This window comes from Acanthaster planci, linkage group LG13 (assembly GCF_054643075.1).
Source record: "Acanthaster planci isolate LZ-2023a linkage group LG13, COTS_SCS, whole genome shotgun sequence".
NCBI classification, from domain to species: domain Eukaryota; kingdom Metazoa; phylum Echinodermata; class Asteroidea; order Valvatida; family Acanthasteridae; genus Acanthaster; species Acanthaster planci.
The window spans coordinates 11,365,796-11,385,539 of record NC_141789.1 but is presented as its reverse complement, the minus strand read 5'-3'; the positions used below and the strand labels follow the sequence as shown (position 1 = coordinate 11,385,539).

At 41.2% G+C, this 19,744-nt stretch overlaps 1 protein-coding gene across 3 annotated transcripts; it reads left to right on the top strand.

Annotated features, from left to right (window-relative positions):
• Positions 1-583: 583 nt before the first annotated feature.
• Positions 584-19,503, top strand: gck (glucokinase). 3 transcript variants are annotated; one of them, XM_022242046.2, is made up of 10 exons: positions 586-734; positions 6,876-6,974; positions 9,773-9,935; positions 10,718-10,857; positions 11,840-11,960; positions 12,844-12,935; positions 13,475-13,574; positions 14,866-15,058; positions 15,702-15,857; positions 16,212-19,503. In XM_022242046.2, the coding sequence occupies exons 1-10, from the start codon at positions 720-722 to the stop codon at positions 16,561-16,563; spliced, it is 1,431 nt and encodes a 476-aa protein (XP_022097738.2). In that variant the 5' UTR covers positions 586-719; the 3' UTR covers positions 16,564-19,503. The 3 variants fall into 3 exon arrangements, with proteins under 3 accessions (XP_022097740.2, XP_022097738.2, XP_022097739.2); XM_022242047.2 differs by lacking the exon at positions 586-734 and adding an exon at positions 6,131-6,367; XM_022242048.2 differs by lacking the exon at positions 6,876-6,974 and having other exon boundaries at positions 584-734.
• Positions 19,504-19,744: the final 241 nt, after the last annotated feature.

Here is a 19,744-nt window from a genome sequence, read left to right as displayed (position 1 = left end):
TCAGGCTCACTCTGCACCGTTTTCCCTTCAATGAAGAAATATTTGGTGAAGAAAAACGGCATTGAAAAAAGCGGTTTCAAAGGGAATCGAACTCAGGACCGTTAGATCTAAGGCTTGCTAGCTACTAGAATAAGAGACGTATGTCCGTAATAACCATGCAGTGCGTTTTACATAGTGACGTCACACACGGAGTGCCAGGCTATAAAGCCTCACCCCACGCCTCCATCTCCGGTCTCCATCATGAGGCTACTTTAAAGAGTCAGGACACAGTAATCTCCCCCACTCCCCTTCCACCTCCCACCAGCGAAGCATGGCCTCTACATCCTCCCAAAGAAGTTGCAATGGTCACTATGGCAAGTAAGCATCACAATGACCATCATTGGAGTTTGTTTTCTTTCACCTCATTGCAATTCATGACGGTTTCACTGGGTCAGCAATTATTGTTACACGCCTCGCTGGGTACGTTCGCCGACGCCCACTTAACGCCCTCTCTTGCGCGTGCTTAATCTTGTTTATTGATTGTTAAGGAGTCAGACTCCCTGACGTCCTTCACACTTTTTGATATTTATAGAAAAACAAGGTTGAGGAATCTGACTAAAGGGTTAAAGCAAGTTTCCTTTCATTTTAATTTGCGCGCATACTTCCTTGTCAATCGAGAGAATCGGCTTCAATTTCCAGTTTCAGCAGTTTGAGAAATCTAGGATCAAGACACAGTTGCCATGGCTAGCTCAGGTGTAAGTATGCGGTAGCACTATTATTATAATTATCGCCCTTTCTCACGCAGTTATCACGATAATGATCATTACTCTTCGGATTAGCATGCGGTTTGTGACAGCAAGCCGGGTGACACCATCAGACTGTGTGCATATGCTCTGCAAGCGTGTTGTGCCAGCGAGCCACAAAAAGCTGGAATCACAGTATAAACTAAACGGAAGCGGAAAACACGGACACGATCTCTTATTAAATTTGAATGGGCCGAGGGAGTGCTGTGCAATTACAGGCACAAATGTTGGGAAAGAATCATTTTCTTGATTTTGTACAAATTAAAAAGGGGCCTTGGGGCTTACAACATAGCCTACCACTTTGGACATGTTCAGCAGGTAGTCATAACACCAATCCCTGACTACAAATTAAAAGTGTTATAAAGTTTCTAATTTGAATTAAATTTGAACACATAAATGCATGTGTTCAATGCATTGTTGAATCTTGCGCAGTGTTATTGTACTCCACCCTGAGTTGATTTGCATCTGAATGAAATCCATTCATCATTTGATAATCACCTCAGCAGTGTGTACAATAATTTTGTGTAAGATGCAAGAGTACTCTTAGTCTCATTAACCAAGAATATTGTAACTTGATGTAGGCTACATTATACATATCCACATACATGTACTTCCTCATTTGGATTTTGAAATTATTTTAAAATCCGTCCTTACATTACTGGTATATTGCAAAATTCTGAGTTAAGTGACTTAACATGCAGCGAAGAAATGTTGGAACCATCTGAAATGTCTTGTTACCAGATTCGGAGTATTATGGACCACTTTGTGCAAATTCGTATGTTGACTGATTTAGTTTGCTTTCAAATACACATTCTTATGACATGGCCAAGGCTGTTCAAAATCAGGCTGGCATAAAAACCATGTAATCCTACAGACCCCATGCGTATGACATCACACTAGAGGGCATTTCTTTCTTCCCCTAGGATAGGCTCAAGTGAACCTTTTGTGCATTCGTAATTAAATTAAAATAACAAGGATTAGCCTCTGACTCCGCCTTAACATAAGGGTTCTGTATACTGGCGGCAAGGAATCGAAGCTGGTAAAGCTTCGATTTACATGTGTACTTTCTCTATCTGCACAGAAACAGGAAACGAACATGCCATGTGCCTGGCACTCACTCAAGTAGTTGCTTATACATGTACATGTACCCCAGATATGCAAAAATAACTGTGAATGCAAACAGATATAGTATAATGCCCCACAGGGGACTGTTAGTCTGTTATAAAAAGAATTCTGTCTCTTATTTACACGTAGAGTCAGCGTGACCTGGGAAAGCAGCCATTATCAAACTGGGGCCAATTTTGGAGAGCTGACAAGCGCCCAAAAATTGCTTAGCAAACATATAGGCTACCGGTCAAAAGGTCGTGTATATGTGTATGGTACAGAATGCAGTAAAGGGGGCCAGTAAATTGCTGTCAGTGTGCATCAGCACGGAGGCTACAAACTGAAATGAAGACCAGCGAGTGACTATTCTTTTGAAATAAAAATCAGTGTCCATTGTCAAAATGGACAGGCAAAGTTTGTTCTGGCCATTTTTGACTGCACATGAAAATACCAACTTCTTTGTAAGAACATTAAATGCTCTACTGTTCACTGCACTTTCTCTTTCATTCTGCCCGCATCCCATTCACAAATGTCCACAAGTTTGGCAGAAAATTCAACTGTAGGAGGAACACTGCTTTCAAGGTGACAGGCCCCCCTTTTCAGTTCAGTGAGTTCTGCGTCATACCTATGGGAATACTCTAAGTTTTTCCATGGAGCTTTTTAATTGCTCCATATTTTCTTCTCAGCGCATAAATTGATGAGCAAGATTTTCTGCTAAGCTGCAGCTTCTCAATTTATGCCTACCTTCAGAATGGAGGTAGAAAATGTTTCTACCTTCATGTCTTTGGCAAAAAATTCTGCACTAGCAGTAAACACATTTCACAGGTTAGCAAGAGAAAATTGGGTTAAATGCACGCATGCACAAATCCCTCAACTGAAGATTCCCTGCTTAATACTCGCTTTAAATTGTGTTACCATTGGAAGGACAGAATGTTGATCTTAAGCCTGGAATTCTATGGTTAGCATAACCATGAATTTGGGCCCAAACCCTCCTCTCTCCACTCTTTCGTGTTTGCATGATGCACAAGTAATACATGTACATGTCTGCTTCTGTACTAATGTACATTACTACTATCTGCAAAGATACATACTTGTACACTAAACTATACATTCTGCATGTCCATAGTGTTCAGTGGTATTATGTAATAATGCTTCTTTCACTTTCATTCTATGGTAAACAATGGCCAGGCTAGAGATGCTGGTCTGGGGGTGCCTTACTTCAACAGCATACATCAGCCTGCATTGTCAGCCTCAAGATGCCCATTGTGTAGTTGTATTGTGGACTAACGATGTAGTCTTATACATTTTGGAGCCCTCCGGTAATGGTATGAACCATAGTACATGTATATTGGTAGCATAGAGCGTACATCTTGGCAGGAATGGAAGCTTTCTTTTGTGGAACTTTGAAAACTTTTGTTCAAAGACAACTAGAAAATTGCGAGGAAGACAGCATTCTGAAAGAAACAATGCTCTGCACTGATTGGACTAGAAGACATGCCGTACTGGTATTTGAACTTGTCCGTTGAGTCTTCAATTGGTCATACATGTATATAAATATCTCAGACAGTCTCCTTGTTCAACAACATGCAACACGACCGTGTATTAACATTTGTTAGTGCCCGCTGAGAAGTGATAATGCCCGCTGCGTAAATCATTCGCTGGTGCCTGGATACGAGACAGTTGTTTTCAATCCCTATTGGTCAAGAGTCTGTGTGCGATGCAGAAGATGCCACGCGTGCGCCAAGTTCATTGAAGGGGATTCTGTTGGACAACTTCAAGAGGAATATACCTTAAAATAGACGGGGATGTTTGGGAAAATGAAAGTAAAATTTTAGAACAATATTGTTGGAAATCCATCATATGTTGACTTCTTTTGACTCTCTGAATAAAAAGGTATTATGAATGGGAATAAATGTGTGCTTGGCTGGTCTTGCTCAGGAGAATGAATGCTGATAGCGCCCTCGCCTGCCGCTTGGGCATTAGTCGCGTCCATTCTCCCGAGCCAGTCTTAAATGCACGTTTCAGACTGGCCAAGCACATACACTGTACCAGTATTTATTCCCTTATAATTTGTACTTGTCCTTCCTAGCTTACAACATCTGATTCAAACTATTTGAAGACAACTCTCTCCAGCAAAGTACATGGTAGAGGTACATTCTATGTTCAGAGTGAGTGTAGTGGGTCTTACCTGTGTGTCTGAGGAATGTTCTGTGTACATAATTATGGTCAGAACAAAACAAACAACATAAAACGGAACAGAAACAATGTAGCTGTTCTTGAATAAGTACATTCATCAAAGCCGCTTCGAATTCGGAAATGGAAGAGAGAGATCGAATACTGCCGGGCAGTTTATTCCTGACATTGGGGCCTGCCTGAAAAAATGTATAATCACCCCTGGAATTGTGAGTGTTTGGATGAACTCAAGGGCCTAGGTGGATCGTTCGGGGTTAATATGAAAATTGAGAAGCAGAAGCATGCCGGCAGTGAGAAACCAGTGACAACAACTAGTAGTTTAATCCGGTCAGCAACAGGGGAGCCACTGTAACCAAAGCAGTTGTAACATTTAGTCTTCATATTTACATGTACAAATCAATTTCCAGCCACATGTCAATGTCCCTGGGATTGACCTTGCACACATTGACAGCCTCATAGAACCTTGTTCCTGGTTTGCATAGTGGTACGTCTTTGCCAAGTGTTCAACATGTTCTTATCCGGTTGTTTTCATAAAATTGATGAATGCTCACAAGTTCTTATCAAGTGTTCCAGGGCTTGACCTACACTGTATGTGTACAGTCCTTGCTGTGCCCAGTCATCAGTTTGGTGTTACTGATCAGTAGACAAGACACTGTTAATCCAAGATAACTTAATCTGTTTATGGTTTCTAACCTAACTGCTGCATGGATTGTTTATGTTTACTTTCCAAAGCACACAGCTGCTCCAATCACAAGGCTTCATTAGGCCCACCAGGTAACCTCTGTGAGTGCCACACATGTTGGCTTTAGTCATGTACAGTCAAACACACATAAGAAGAGCACTGTAGTCTGTTAATAGTAATACAAAGTTACGTTTATAACAAGGATAGTTTAGGTCCCAAGTCTTTGCTTTTCTTTGTTTCCATGACTGATAATAGAAGGTAACCATTATAACAAGGTAATGTGTGAAGTCCCAAGGACCTTGTTATAACAGTGTTTCACTGTATATACATGCAGGTTTTGCAGTGTCACTAGCATGGGGGGGCATTAAGCCAAATGACCATTAGGTTCAGTAAGTTGTTGCATGATACATGAACATGTACATGCATGTCTCAGAGAGTGGTGAGCACATGCAAGTGCACTTCCTGATTACTTTTGAATAAACCCAATTTCCATAGGAGGTCAGTAGGTTACAGTTTGCATTTGTAGTACAGGTCATCATGTTTTGAAACACTCATGTACATGTATGTTTCCACCTTTTTGGGGTGTCAAAGGACAAGATTCCCAGTGTAGCCAGGCATCCAACCTTTTTAAAACTTCAATCCCAATAGGAGTGTGCATGTGTGACTATTAAACTTTTGTTGCTCTTATTACGTGTACATATGAAAGTTCCAATGCCTAGATTTCCTCAAAGTTACCACACGCCCAGAAACACAGCTAGTCATTCACATGTACAGTATTACATTTTAGGACAACACACTTTTTCTTGTTGGCAATGAGCCAGTGTGATATTTCAAAATGGCAGCACCATTCAAGAACAGAACGTGCAAGCTTATGATTCAACATGTGTGAATCAACATATTGCTGTGCTGACAGGAGAGGCTTTGAGCACGCATATTGCTGTTCTTGATTGACCCTTACATACTCCATATTGGGCTTTTACTGTTGGAACACCAAACTGGCTCATGAAAGCTCATTTATTTTTACTTTTGAGAACCATTTGAAGTAAAAGATTTCCCCTGAAGGCCAACAACAACAAGCCCTTCGTTGTTTATTTGCATTATACCATCCCAAATTGATCCCACCGCACCCCTGACCAACTGACCAATAGAATTTGTCCGTCATTGATAGACCCACTGACATGCCCACATAGCCAATGACAGACGTCATATTTACATGTACCATGAGGGAAGGACACATTAATCCAAAGACCAAATATGTTATGCTATTCAGGATGTTGTCACACTGATAACTAGGAAAAACTTACCAAGATAAAATACTAAGCACGGGTTGGGGTGCGTGACATTATCACATAAAAGCGGAAGTGATGACACTATTTTTTTCAGTCGAGACAAAGCAGTCGGCCAAAGCACAAGATCCACATATTTTTGCAGCCTCTGTGGAGAATTTTCTTCTTTATTGAATAGCTTAGTATTGGTCTTGAGAGAGTCTTAGTGAATTGGAGATTTATTTTTCATATTTAAAAAAAAAAACCACAAATTTTCCAAGCAAAGTCATTTTGCTTTTGACCAAGCGCTTTGGTGGTGGACTGAAAAAGTCAGGATGAAGGTACGTGTTTTAAAAAAAAAGATATACTTCAGACGTTTAGCTGGAGCAAATTGGATTGATCTTGAGCAAATTATACAAGACCCCTGTGAGGATGCCTTCACGAAAAAATGTGAATCACTGCTCTGTGGTTGCTTGGAACTAATTGTCAAACAGTGGCAACATTCTTCAGTTCTCCCCAGCAATTGTCACCTCTTGCCAGCCGATGTCTTTGAATGTGCCTTTTGATAATCTGTGCCTTTGCACATCAAGTTTGAGAGCCAATATTCATTTACAGGAATAGCTTTGGCCTTTGCAGAGTGACATATGCAGTGCCATTGCCCTTTTGTTTGCGAGATGAACCCGTCATACATGTAAGAACTGAATCCCAATTGCAGTAACTTTGTATTAATTCTAAAGGTCAATTGGAGATTGATGTTAATACATGTACAGTATACTTATTTGTTTCACTTTTAATAATAACCAATAGTTGCGGAGTACTCTGTAATCTTTCTCTGTTCATTTTGTCCAGACTCCAAAATGGGTCAACGTTGGCGGTCGCTGGATAAGGGCAACACCCGCGTCCAACATTTCTGAAAAGACAGTGTCCACAAAATCAACTAAGAATGAGGTTTCTTTTTTTTTTTGAAAGTATTTTTGTACTCCTCATTTGATGACTTGTTTTCATTCGATCATATCCATCCTTCATTTTCACGGGGCATACAGATTGCTTTTATAAAAATTGCTCTTTGGCAGCGTGACAAATTTGTTGGCGAGAGATGGTCTCTTCACACCTGATCAGACCAAGTCTGTTATAATCTGCTACCTCTGGGTAAAGTGGGTAGTTCAGATTGGATGCTCATGTGGCATACATGTATGTCTGTGCCACAGCCTCCAAGCCTGATGGATCTCCAGCTGAGCAACAGTCACAGTCAGATGCCATATCCATAGTCCTGGCTTTCTGCCATCATTGATACCCCTTCAAGTTCATGTCCAATTGAAAACCAGCAGTGCAGCCAGCTGTGATAAGCCCATTATGAATAGTGGACTAGGCTAGTATACCCATTGTGAACTTTAAACATTTATGAATTCCAAGTACTGCTCACATGGCTGGCACACCATGGAAGAATGAGAACATGTTCCTTCATGGTCATACCAACTGGTACAAAACCTGGAATGTGTTGGGGGAAATGTAATATTTACTCATAAATCCCATGTTAATATGGATCAGCATGTCAAGTGACACATGCTTAATGTACTGGCTTGTTTCGGTACTAAGTACACGTCGGAAATCTGTCATTTATGGAATCTATTGTCAAATATACATGCAGAATTTTGTGCTGCAGAACTGTATTATATATACTCTACATGTACATGTATGCACCATCTGCTGTCTGCCAAAGGGTGCACAGTGTAATTAAGCCAGCTGTGTACACTATAAATTTGAAAATGTAATTTGAAATTTGAAATGTAATCTACAGTCGTTCAAATTCAGAGTTTTTTTTTTCAATTTACCTCACATTTTTCACACGCATGCACATTTACAATGTTTTCCATCATGTGATCATATACCATACCGGTAGCTGAACATATGTTCCAACTCCATTGCAGATGTTCATAAGCTAATTATGTATACGATTAATTAAAAGATCAGTGTACCGGAACTTGAACATTACATCACCCACATACAGTGAGATAGTCATTTCAGCTGCACTACAAAGAGAAACCGCCTTGCATGTGACATCACTTCCTACAGATTGCTACTTGCTTCTGCATTTTTTACTTCAATTTTCGTGACGAACATTGGCTGCGCCTTATTTCTAACATATTTGGATCAGCACGCGCACGAGTTCAGAACACGTTGCACACTTACACACCTGTCAGTTTTGTGTACACGGTCGCAATTTTCCCGCAGTGAGAGATATCTGTAGTGCTTTTAAACACATGCCTTTTTTGACTCGTTTGGGTATCAAGAGGAACATGATGGGCACACAACATTTCGTATGCACATGTATCTGTCCTAACAAAATTGGATTCTTAATACCCCATTACGTTCCCAAGAACATCTTCACTGATTCAGTCAGCAGATTTTGTCATGTTTTAAATGATGCAAGCATTTCATACATGTACCTCTGCTACATTCATTGGATTGTTACATGTTCTCCCAGGTGCATAAGTAAGCCATTTTAAAGTACACAGCTCCGATGTTTTTTTTTTTTAAGTTTACCGTTTTGTGAACATGCATTTTGTGCATTGCATTTCCATTACATTCTGTTTTACATGTACATGTATGGTCCATCAAGGAGTCAGTGAATACACTGATGTTCCCAGGACACAAAACATGCATTTACTCTCAGAACATGAACATCAAACACATACATACATGGGTAATTCCAGAAATGAGGGTCCAAAAGTGTGACATTTTTGTGTCCCTGTTGCATTTGACCTTTGTTATTTGACATGGAAATATCACCGGAATCGATTTCAAACTATCACTATTTGTTGGCAGGTAATTTGCATTAATTCATCGCTCATGGAAATTAGAAAATCTCTTCTGAACTTACAAAATCGTACGTCAGATGTGACAGGGACATGAGAAACACGGGAGCCCTAATTTCTGGAATTACCCACATACATGTATGTAAGTTGATAGTAGCTTGAAGGGTTGGTTCATACTCAACACGAGTATGGCTTTATTGTCACAGTGTCGCAGTAAATGTCCACACTGCAAGTTGTTAACAGTTGAACACATGTCAACTGTGGTGAAATGTCACTGTACATGTAAAATTCTCTTGGCGTAATTTGCATTTGCACATGATCCAGAAAGGACTCTATACTGCCAACACTGGGTATTGTAAATTTCGTTCATTCATTCATTCTGGCTTATTATTATAAAATTGAAACACTTAACCAAATATTAAGTCAAGAGTCTAGGGACTTAAATATTTTGGTGTACAATTTGATGGGAATTAGTCATGGATCAGTGTGTGAGTGAGCTTGTTTCTGCATTCAATTGGGGACCCTGAACAATAGAGGACAATAAGGTCCCCGATTGACAGAGGGTCCCCGATTGACAACTGTGTACAAAACATATGGGTGGTCTTCTAAAAAAGTTAAAGTAAAAACAAAAGAGGAACAATAGGGGGTACCCAGTTGCAGGCAAATACACACTCGTGTGTGTGGGGGGAGGGTTAAGGTCTGGTAAAAATTATTTGACAAGAAGGTAGGAGTCACTTTTTCTAAAATCATGTTGGTTTTCAAATATTACTGGTACCTGAAGAGCCTAAGAGTTGAGTTCGGGTCTGATTCCCCAAACAAGATTCCTCGAGTCAGATTCACCATACAACTTTCGAGTCATTTACACTGATTTTCGTTTTTTAAGAATTCGAGTGCTGTCTCTTTACTGAAAGATCCCTTCTGGTCTCACAGGTTGATGAGATTTTGCAGAAATTAGCTCTGTCCAATGCACATTTGGAGGAGATCACCAGCCTCATGCGGCAGAACATGGACAGGGGGCTGGATAGTGCTACCCACCAGTCAGCTATCGTCAAGATGTTCCCTAGCTTTGTACGATCTCTACCAGATGGATCAGGTACTATCAGTCATGTCACCCATAACATTAATCTTCCTGTGCCACTCAATAAAATTATCTGTACATGTGACTCGCTCTGTGAAAATGAGTCACATGTCGCCAGAGCCACTTTTGAGTCAAAGGCCTTTGAAAGAATCTTGCACAGTGTTCAAAGCAATAGGAATCCTCAACATTTTAAAATCTACTCAGTGTCCATTTTATTGTACCAAACTGAGTGACACATCAAAAGAAAGAGCTCAGATTCCTCAATCTAATATAAAGTAAAACTCAAAAGTAGCTACAGAGACTTGTGACTCATTTTTACAGAGCGGGGCATGTGCATGTATTTTGAATAATAATTACTCTGGTATTTCAGAATGCATGCAGTGTATCAATTGTAATCTTCACAGAGTGTACTTGACTTCCATCGAGACAACTTGTACCTGACCATGTACATCTTATTAGAGTGTGATAACAAACTTATCTTGCAAGCAAAATTGACTTGCCGTCAAGATGTTAAAGGGGTCTATGTGCGCAGACGTGCCACCTTTGAATTTACAGTAAATTTTGCTGCTGTGAATTTTGCTTTTAGCATAAAAATAGGGCAATACGCCTACATGAAGTTAGAATAGTGCATTATGCAGGGTTTGATATGGACAGTGCAATACAGTTGTATACTGCACCATTTGTTTCCATGAATCAACCAGTCAGAACTGAGAATTCAAGTTTGCGGGAAGATAAAGTATATACATGAACCATCTGCTTTTAGTTTAACATGTATACTGGAATCCACATCTTTTCAGAGAAAGGTGATTTCTTTGCACTGGACCTCGGAGGCAGTAACTTCAGAGTTCTTCGAGTCCAGCTACTGGAAGGTGATGTCCAAATGACGAGCAAGGTTTACAAGATTGCTGAGGAGACTATGACAGGAACAGGGGATCAGGTAATGCCATTTTTTTTCCCGCCAATCTTATTCAGCTGTATTATGCATGACTACATAAAAATGATTAAGTGTAGCCTAATTTAGCCAACAGGTCTTGTGGACTGTGGCCTCTAAAGTACCCTTTTATGCCTGTAGCTATCTTTTTCATCTATCTTTAGTGACTGCATTCTCTGTGTCCTATAATGCAGTTTGTTTTAGCCCACACTGATAATGATCTCGGTGTTGGACTTTGTACAATATAAGGTAACCTTGTCCGTCCATTCATAGTAGGTTTAACCCTGAGGATGAGTACAGGCATTGGACTTGGACGAGATAAGGCAGATAGCGAGGCAGTTGCAGTTTGCCTTCGTGCGATTCTGTCTGAATCGCACGAATCTTTGTCTGATACTTTTACCCATAATGCAAAGGTCATGCATTGGTAGTTCCATTAAAATGCCACTTGTAGTAAGTCCCCTTTCGGAGTTTGTGTGTACAAACCTTGCATACCTAGTGTGGACCCTTGATGTGATGAGGTCCACATGATACAGGTTGTGCGAACATTGTGTGGACTATAAAGCCAGGTCCACATGAGGCTACCTCCTTTCTGGAAAATAGGTTTAGAGGCATTTGGGGAGCAGGTTTATCTGTCGCCAAATGAAGAGAAACTAACAAAGAAATGTTCATAAGACAATCTAGCTCAAAATAGTGTTTGCTATTCTAGAAAAAAATAAATTTTCAGTGACATTTCTCAATTGCACACACAAAAAAGAAAGACCTCCCTAGGTACATGTAGGTAACGCCAACATGAGCATGTGTGTTGCTTATTAGGCTTTGGACAAATGTATTTATAACTTCATTTCCTGTTATATATCTACTTAGTTTCTAGAAAGATAAATTGATAAAATATTTGGTTTGATTCCCCCACAGATCTCTGATGTAATATATGTACACCATTCAACTGAGTAAAATTAATTAATTACAATACGTTGGTTTTCCACTGTAGTTGTTTGACTACATTGCCGACTGCCTGTCTGAATTCAAGAAGGAGGAGGGGCTCGGTGATGTAGATCTTCCCCTCGGGTTTACCTTCTCCTTCCCCTGCAAACAGAATGGACTAGCTTCAGGTGAGGTCATAGTTCGCGTTTGATGTGTATCAATGTATGGCCCTGCAGGAGAACTCAGCACATGCCCTTCAACAGGCCACTTACTTTACATGCAAATATCCAGACGTTTTGGAGGGTGTCGCCCAACCAAGTTGGAGAGTGCTCTCCTTGTATGCCTTTGTTGGTGCTGTGGCACTGTGAAAACTTGTAAATAACACTGTGAGCACCCAGTCTTTTTTTTCCAAATTGCTGGTATGGTCCTTGATGTGGGATGTGCGCCAAATATCTACCCAGTTACCTTTTGACATCTCTTTTGGGAGTCAGTGAAGTTCTGAAAAGTTCTAGGGAACTTTATGTTTTGAGCGGTACGCTCGGCCCATCTTCAGAAGGCAATTGAAGGGGCAGTTAATTCCCCGATTTTGGGCAGGGCATACTGCTGAAAACTGTGAGTTCGCTAGTTCTTCTCTGAGCATCACTGACTCGAAACAGATGTTTTTTATCCTCAAGGTGCAGCTCGAAAACCCACTTGTATTGCTTCCTCCAACAAGCAGACCTTCAAATATTATCTCGGCTCGTTCATGATCTTCTACCACATGGCATGATGTGGGCTATATGACTTCTGCCCTGACTGCCCTGCCTTGCAGGACCAAACACATGGCACAATTGCAAGACTGCTTGGTTTTCCACCCGGTAGACCGCTGATACTGTGTTTCGAAGGTCAGAGGTTTGACTCCTAACATTGGACCTTTTCTTTAGCATTGCGCTCGGCATGCTGAGCTACGGCCAAGCTGATTAGCAGCCTGTGAGGAGTGATAATCGTATCCCTCTGAGTTGTGTCTCTGGTGCCTAGCAGATAGTATAATTACAAAACAGTTTTCCTCTCTCGTTGTTTCCCTTCTGGCAGCTGAACTGGTGCAATGGACCAAAGGCTTCTCAGCCTCAGGAGTGGTAGGGAAAGACGTGGTGCAATTACTCAAAGAGGCCTGTGTAAGAAAGGTGAGACACTTGCTTTTGTGTTCCTCAACTCAGATCCTCCCACATCCACCAAAATCCACCCGGGGATCCTCAGAAAACTTTGAAGGATTTAGGAGGCTGATAGAGCTCAGTCACTTCATGTAGAGCATGAATGCCTTCAGAACTTCAAATACAATATTAGTTAGTTCATGCCATGCATGGTGGAGTTATTTTTGGTGGATTCAAGAAAGATTCAAGTGAGTATGCTCTGGAAGTGAGGGTTAATCAGTCTCAAATGTGGCATAAATAGCGACCAACAAATAATGCAGTATCAAATGCTGGCAAATCGAGGAAGCAAGCAGGTGATAAGGTTATTGAATGAATCCCTATCAAAACCATGTAAAACACTGGCTGAATCTACCGTATTTTGTCTTACCCTATGAAGAGTTCAAACTTCAGTGTGACTGATTCAAAATTTTACTGTTTGCGGGCTGGTGCCAAGTGTATAAAGCATTACACAAAAGGGAACATGTCAGGTTCCCTTACCACAGTGTTTCTTTTGTCTTATCTTTGTTCTGTAGAATGTAAACCTTCATATCGTAGCATTAGTCAATGACACTGTGGGAACACTGATGTCGTGTGCCTACTCCCGTAGCGACGCCTACATTGGACTCATCCTAGGTGAGTACGTGTGCCAATGTTAAATTCAGCAGTAAATCTGTCTGTGTGAGAACTAGTATTGATCGTTGGTGAACCAACAGGTGAACAGTGGCCATTGTAGACTGCGAGTACCCCCTTATCAGTAAAGAAAGAAAAGGACCAACAGGCCTAGGGCAGGAGCTTCGTTCTTAAAAGGGCAAGGCAATTTCTCATTTGCAAAGGGCACTTGTATTAGAAAATCAACTAGTCTATGGGGGCATTTCAATGGGCATTGAGGCAAAGACCAGGGGCACCAAGGCAATTGCCTCCGATGCCTCCGTGAAGTTTCTGTCCCGGACCAAGACGTGTCCCTTTAAAGGAACTCCTGTTGTGAGCATGATTCACTTCGGAAGCACGGGCATCGCAAGGGGGTTAGGGAGAGGTAACTCCCTCCCCCTTGCCAAAGAATGGGAAAATAGAAAATTTAAAAAAAAAGAGAAATAAAAAGGGAAAAAGAAAAAAATGAACTGAGTTTCTGTGAAAATGTTGTGGAATTTACCCTCAACTATTGATAGTTTGTCAGTTGCTCTCTTTAGTCTTGTGGCTCCCCCCTGCCCTAGAAAGACCTACACTCCCTCCCTGGGGATGACAATGCCAGATAGTCCCTCCTCCCCCACCTGAATCACAGAAGCTTGGTTTGAGCTGTTCAAAAATGTGTAAAATGGGCCAGCTGCTATGCACAACTGCTTCCGATGTAACTAGGAGTTTGGTCCTGAGTGTAAAGTGATGTTTCTTGGCTGGATTGGTCTGCGCAATGTATCGTGTGCCTTAGACGGTGATGTGTCCATGACAAACAACATGCACTACTGAGTGAAATACAAGTGCCCTTGACCCACAGTAATGCTCTTGGGTGGCACAGCACCTAAATTGATGTAAGATTTGCAAATCAAAAGTGGGGAAACATAGCGGAGTGTACTGCCCTGGTGTTTAATCACCTTTGTTTTTCATGTGTCCTGTTGATATCTCACCCTTTGCGGGTGATCGTCCCTGTTATATCACTTTTGAAATATTCATTTGCTTGTAAGATGAACTTTTGCCCTTTAATTCTTACACTGTTTATTGCCGAGCTGTAAGGCAGCCAAGCAAATTGCAACATGTTCCATATAAATAAAAGATTCATTAACTTATTAACTAGTGACGCATTTTCTTTGAGTGTGCTAATATTGCTAGAACATTATTACCATTCACTGTAAAATGTTCACAGCAGTTGTGGGCATTCTCAATTGGATTTTGAGTGCACCTGTGTCACCTCATCTGAATTTCATGTGCACAGGGACGGGAACTAACGCCTGTTACCTGGAAAAGCTGAGCAACGTGGGCACGTGGACCGGGGACAGCGGGGAGCCGACTAACGTCATCATCAACATGGAGTGGGGAGCGTTTGGCAGCGACGGGGCACTGGACAATTTCCGGACCGAGTTTGACAAACAGGTGGATGAAGTGACCCCCAATAAAGGCAAACAGCTGTGAGTTATACATGTATCTGTCTTTCATGGGGCCCCTTGAAATGATACTTGTCAAGTTGTTACTGTTTGGATCGCACGTAGGCCCACAATTTAATGTCAGTTATGTAGATGAGAAAGTAATGTCCCACACATTACTTTGTCCACTGCTCTATATTTGAAAACGTGAGAGAGTTTGCACAGTTGCTCTTCACGGATTATTAAAAACCATCTTGAGAAATCAAATATTGAACAATTGCTACAAAGAACTGAAGTGAATATGTCACGATCACAATTATGTACAAGGAATGAGCACGAGAACCAGCGCGGGAACCAACACGCATACTCCGTTCGTTTGTACTACACTTTCTGGTTCAACTGATGTCGCACTTTGGTACTCTGTAACACTGCAGAGGACCACTTAACCCTTCCCAAGAGTCCATTAGCCAATAGAAATAGAATCTTCAGAGTATAGATCAGTTGAAATGGAAAACAAATCTAATATTTCAAACAGCTGCAATTGAAATGATGCTTATCAGAACAACCATATTTGAAAATATTGATCGCGATCTTAGCTTAGGAGCCTGTGACGTGGAATAAGAAATAGCTCATGTTTTGTAGAATGAGCTTCACATTGTGGCTTTTTGTTTCATTGCTCCTTCCCTAGTTACGAGAAGATGATTTCCGGGATGTACCTGGGCGAGATAGTCAGGCTGATTCTGGTGAAGCTGACGACTGATGGGCACCTGTTTGGTGGGAAAGTCTCGCCCGATCTCAACACTCCGTGGAAATTTGAAACCCGTTTCCTGACAGACATAGAAAGGTAAAATGGTAAAAAAATACTTGAGTCCCACTGCCCACCGTTACACATGTATCGATTTCCAAGAGGTCCTTATCTGATACAAAAGACCAAGTTGAGGATGATCAAATAGCCACTGAAAAGTACTGCAGAAGGACCAAATTACTGAGTTATAAGGAGACTCACTAAACAAGCTGAAGATTAGGGATGTAAGCTCTTCTAAGTGATACAACAAAAAAAAGAGATCAGTCTCTATTTCCAAAGTAAGAGAGGTCTGAGAGATTCATTTTATGGGGTTTGGTTACATGTTGGTTAATGCCACCAGTCTTCTTGCCACTGTGTTCATGGACTTGAAATCTTCCTCCCCTCCCCGTGCAGTGACACATCCAGTGACAACGGAGAGTGCAGGACCATCCTGACCAGCCTGGGCGTGACCCCCTCTGCCTCTGACCTGGCCACTGTCCGCCGCATCTGCGAGGCCGTCTCCACCCGCGCAGCCCGGCTGGCCGTGGCCGGCCTGAGCGCAGTCATCCGGAAGATGGGGGCCGGGGAGCTGACTATCGCAGTGGACGGCTCACTCTACAAGAAGCACCCGACCTTCAAGAGCAACATGGAGGCCACCCTGCAGGAGCTGGTGCCAGGCGTCACCATCAAGTTGATGCTGTCGGAAGACGGGAGCGGGAAAGGCGCGGCCCTTGTGGCTGCAGTGGCGTCAAGGATCAGCTCTTAGACGAACAAAACTTGCAGGCCAAATCTTTTCTTCGTTTCCTCTCATTTACAATTCCAGTCAAATTTGCCATTGCAATATATAATTCATGGGCCAAACGTGAAAGAGCCTTCAGCCCAAATCGCTTTACATTAGAATCTACTGATTCCTCCACGATTGCCACTTCCAAGCCAACTGGAACTTGAATATTCAAGCACTGTCGGTTGGTAATTCCTCCTCCAAAGGCTGCGACTGGAAAAACCACTGAGATATTCATTGACATTTCTTGCTTGTAGTTAAACTGCCAAGATTATCACCTTGTAATCTAGGGGTCCCTTCGGACCTTAGGCCAAAAAAAGTCTCTGGTTTCCGGTCAGGAGCTTGTTTGCTCAGGTTGGTTTAGGTTAAAGCTCATTTGAAAACCCCCGTTTTCCAAAAAACTATGGTTTTTGCACCCGTTTAGTTCATGTTGGTTTGTCATAACTGTCTGACCTGTGGCCACACCTCTCAATGTGATGAATCATGGAGGACAGTATATCCAGTTATACTGAAATCAGTTTAGAATTGATTTGATGTTTCAATACAGAGATTTATTTGTCAAATTCGGCCGTTTACCCATAATTCCACAGCATGTGGTCTGTGAATGAGTACAATCAGTGAAAAAATCAGTTGAATCAGCAATATCACGTTTCCATTGTTTGAAATGCTGACACTGAAATACTTATTCATGAAATAGCAACATTATCATCATTTTGCCCTGTGAGGAGAAAACTACCTTTGACTGTCCTTTTAGAAAAAGATTCTTCCAATATTTTAGACAACAGTAGATGCTTTATTTTAAACTTATCTTAAGCCTAACCCAGTCACTGTGTGAGCTTAGCTTCATACTTTTAACCTATCATTTCTTCCATTGTGAATTTTTTTATATTTTATCTTTAAAAAGGGATAAGTGATTTTATATTGTATGGAAATTGGCTTTTAAAGTGGGTAACTGTAAAATATTTTTGTTGCAAAATAGCATTTATCATTTTACTCAAGTTGGTACTTTTGAAGAAACACTGATTTTTCATTCGGATTGACCAAGTAAGACTTTATGTTGTTTTTTCATGTAGAGTTGCATACATGTATGAATCAGAACCCCAGGACTCACGGTATGTTAGTACTGTATCATGACTGGTTTATTTTATTTTGAGTTGGTCTTCGAGAATTTCTGGGAACTTGAACAGTTGTCCCTTGAACAGTTTATACAAACCACTGAGGGCATGCACTTGTCTGATAGTTTATGCAAAGCTCTCGGTGACAAGTTGGTAAAGGCACATGTTGTTCCTTCAAAGTTGTTCCAGTGATGGACAAACATGTCACAAAGTCTTGATGTGTGGTTTTTGTCGGAACACATCGGAGGTTCAGTACTGATAACCAATTAAAGAGTATCATTTAGCCAGGTGCTATAGAGTTGTGAGGGAGAATGGCAGATCCAGAAGCAATTCAGAAGCCCCCCACAATTTTTGTGTTACCTTGTATGGCCTTTTGAGGATGTTGCTTCTGTTTATGGGGGGGGGTTGCTTTTTTCCCCACCCCCACCCCCAATCTGCCAGTTGTTAGGGTTCAATAATGTGGTATTGGTGGTATGGTACTCTGACTTCCTCTGATGCAGGGGTGCGTTCAGTATGTGAGTTCCCCAGAGTGATGGTGCCTCTTCCTGTCTAGTGACGGAGTGCCTGCTTAAACTGTTACAGGCCAGTGAATATGAGCATAATCCACAGTATTTATAAAAGCTCTATTGGGAAAAGCCCATTTGGTCTAATATTTTCAATTCCACAACCACTAAAGCAGGTGGTGTTGGGGGGGGGTTATGATCGATTGTTATCATATTTTGAGTCTCACTTCTGGTTCCAATAGTACTTTATACTAACCATTTGTGTTACTAATTTTTGTTGATAATTATGTCTCCTGTACAAAATTATCAAGGCAGAAATATTGTAATAATACGTCTTTTAAGATTTGTGAAATTTGTGCAAACTATCACTGACAGTGGTATATTTTTTTATACCGAATTAGATGTGCAAAATAGATTATTTCAATAGAATTCTGTTTTTGATGTGCAGTGCAGTAAGCTTTTGATTAAGAGACAAAGAAGATTTGTTGTACTAAAGTACAATGCATTTTGGCATGATGGCTTTTTATCTGAACATGAAGTAAATGTACTCTACAAACGGGTGGACTTTGGGTTTGACACACTTTGTATGCACATGTTTACAAAGCCAGGGGTATGATTTGTGTAACAATTACCTGGGATATCCTGGGTACATGATCTGAAGGGGTTAACTATCTGACTTTGATAGCCAATACATCCGGGGTACAGGGTCTTATGGAGGTTATTTCCGGTGCAACATCCGAACAGCCTCAGAATTTTGGGGTACAGATCTGAGGGTGTGTAACAACTTTGAATAGCCTGGGTATAGTCAAATTTGATCAGACGGCATTCCGCGGGGCCATTTACTCTCACGCAGCTGTCTCAACCTGAGCACGTGCGCGCACTTCGGCAATTGACTACTGCCTATTGGTCAACTTTGAATTTCATGCGCGCACTGCTTGCGTGCAAGCAGGATAGCCCTTAATGGCTTCTAATTTTGGTTGTCGGATTTGTCTATAGGATCTCAGGGAAACTGGGATGGCCCAAAGCGCAAGATCCGGGTAACAACTTGGGACATCCCAGGTACAAGCTCTGCAGTTACAATAGTCAGGGATTTCCTGGGGACAGGGTTATTATTTTGAATTTCAAAGCCCAAACACCAAAGTGTAGTGAACTTGTTGAAAGATTTCCCCGAGATGATGCATTCACATTCCCACTTCGGTACAGATTTCTTGCAGAAAATGAAAACGTCAGTTTTATGTTCAGGAAAACATTTGAAGTATTTTCTGATGATTTCAAATACATTAAACAATTATTGAATCGAAAAAGAATCCATCTTTGTGTGGTGTTTTATAGCTTGTTTTCTGACCTATTTAGTAGAACAGTCAAGTCTTGATTCTTTTTTTCAAGCCAAAGAAGCCAGACTTTTGCAGAGATTGCTCAACCGGCAGACGAAAATGCATGCCCAAGGAATTAGAATTTGGGGCATTAAGTTTTGTAAGTTAATATAAGTCCTACCGCACTCGGGCAAAGGAAAATGATTTTGCAAAATATTGTTCATAGCCTTGGCAG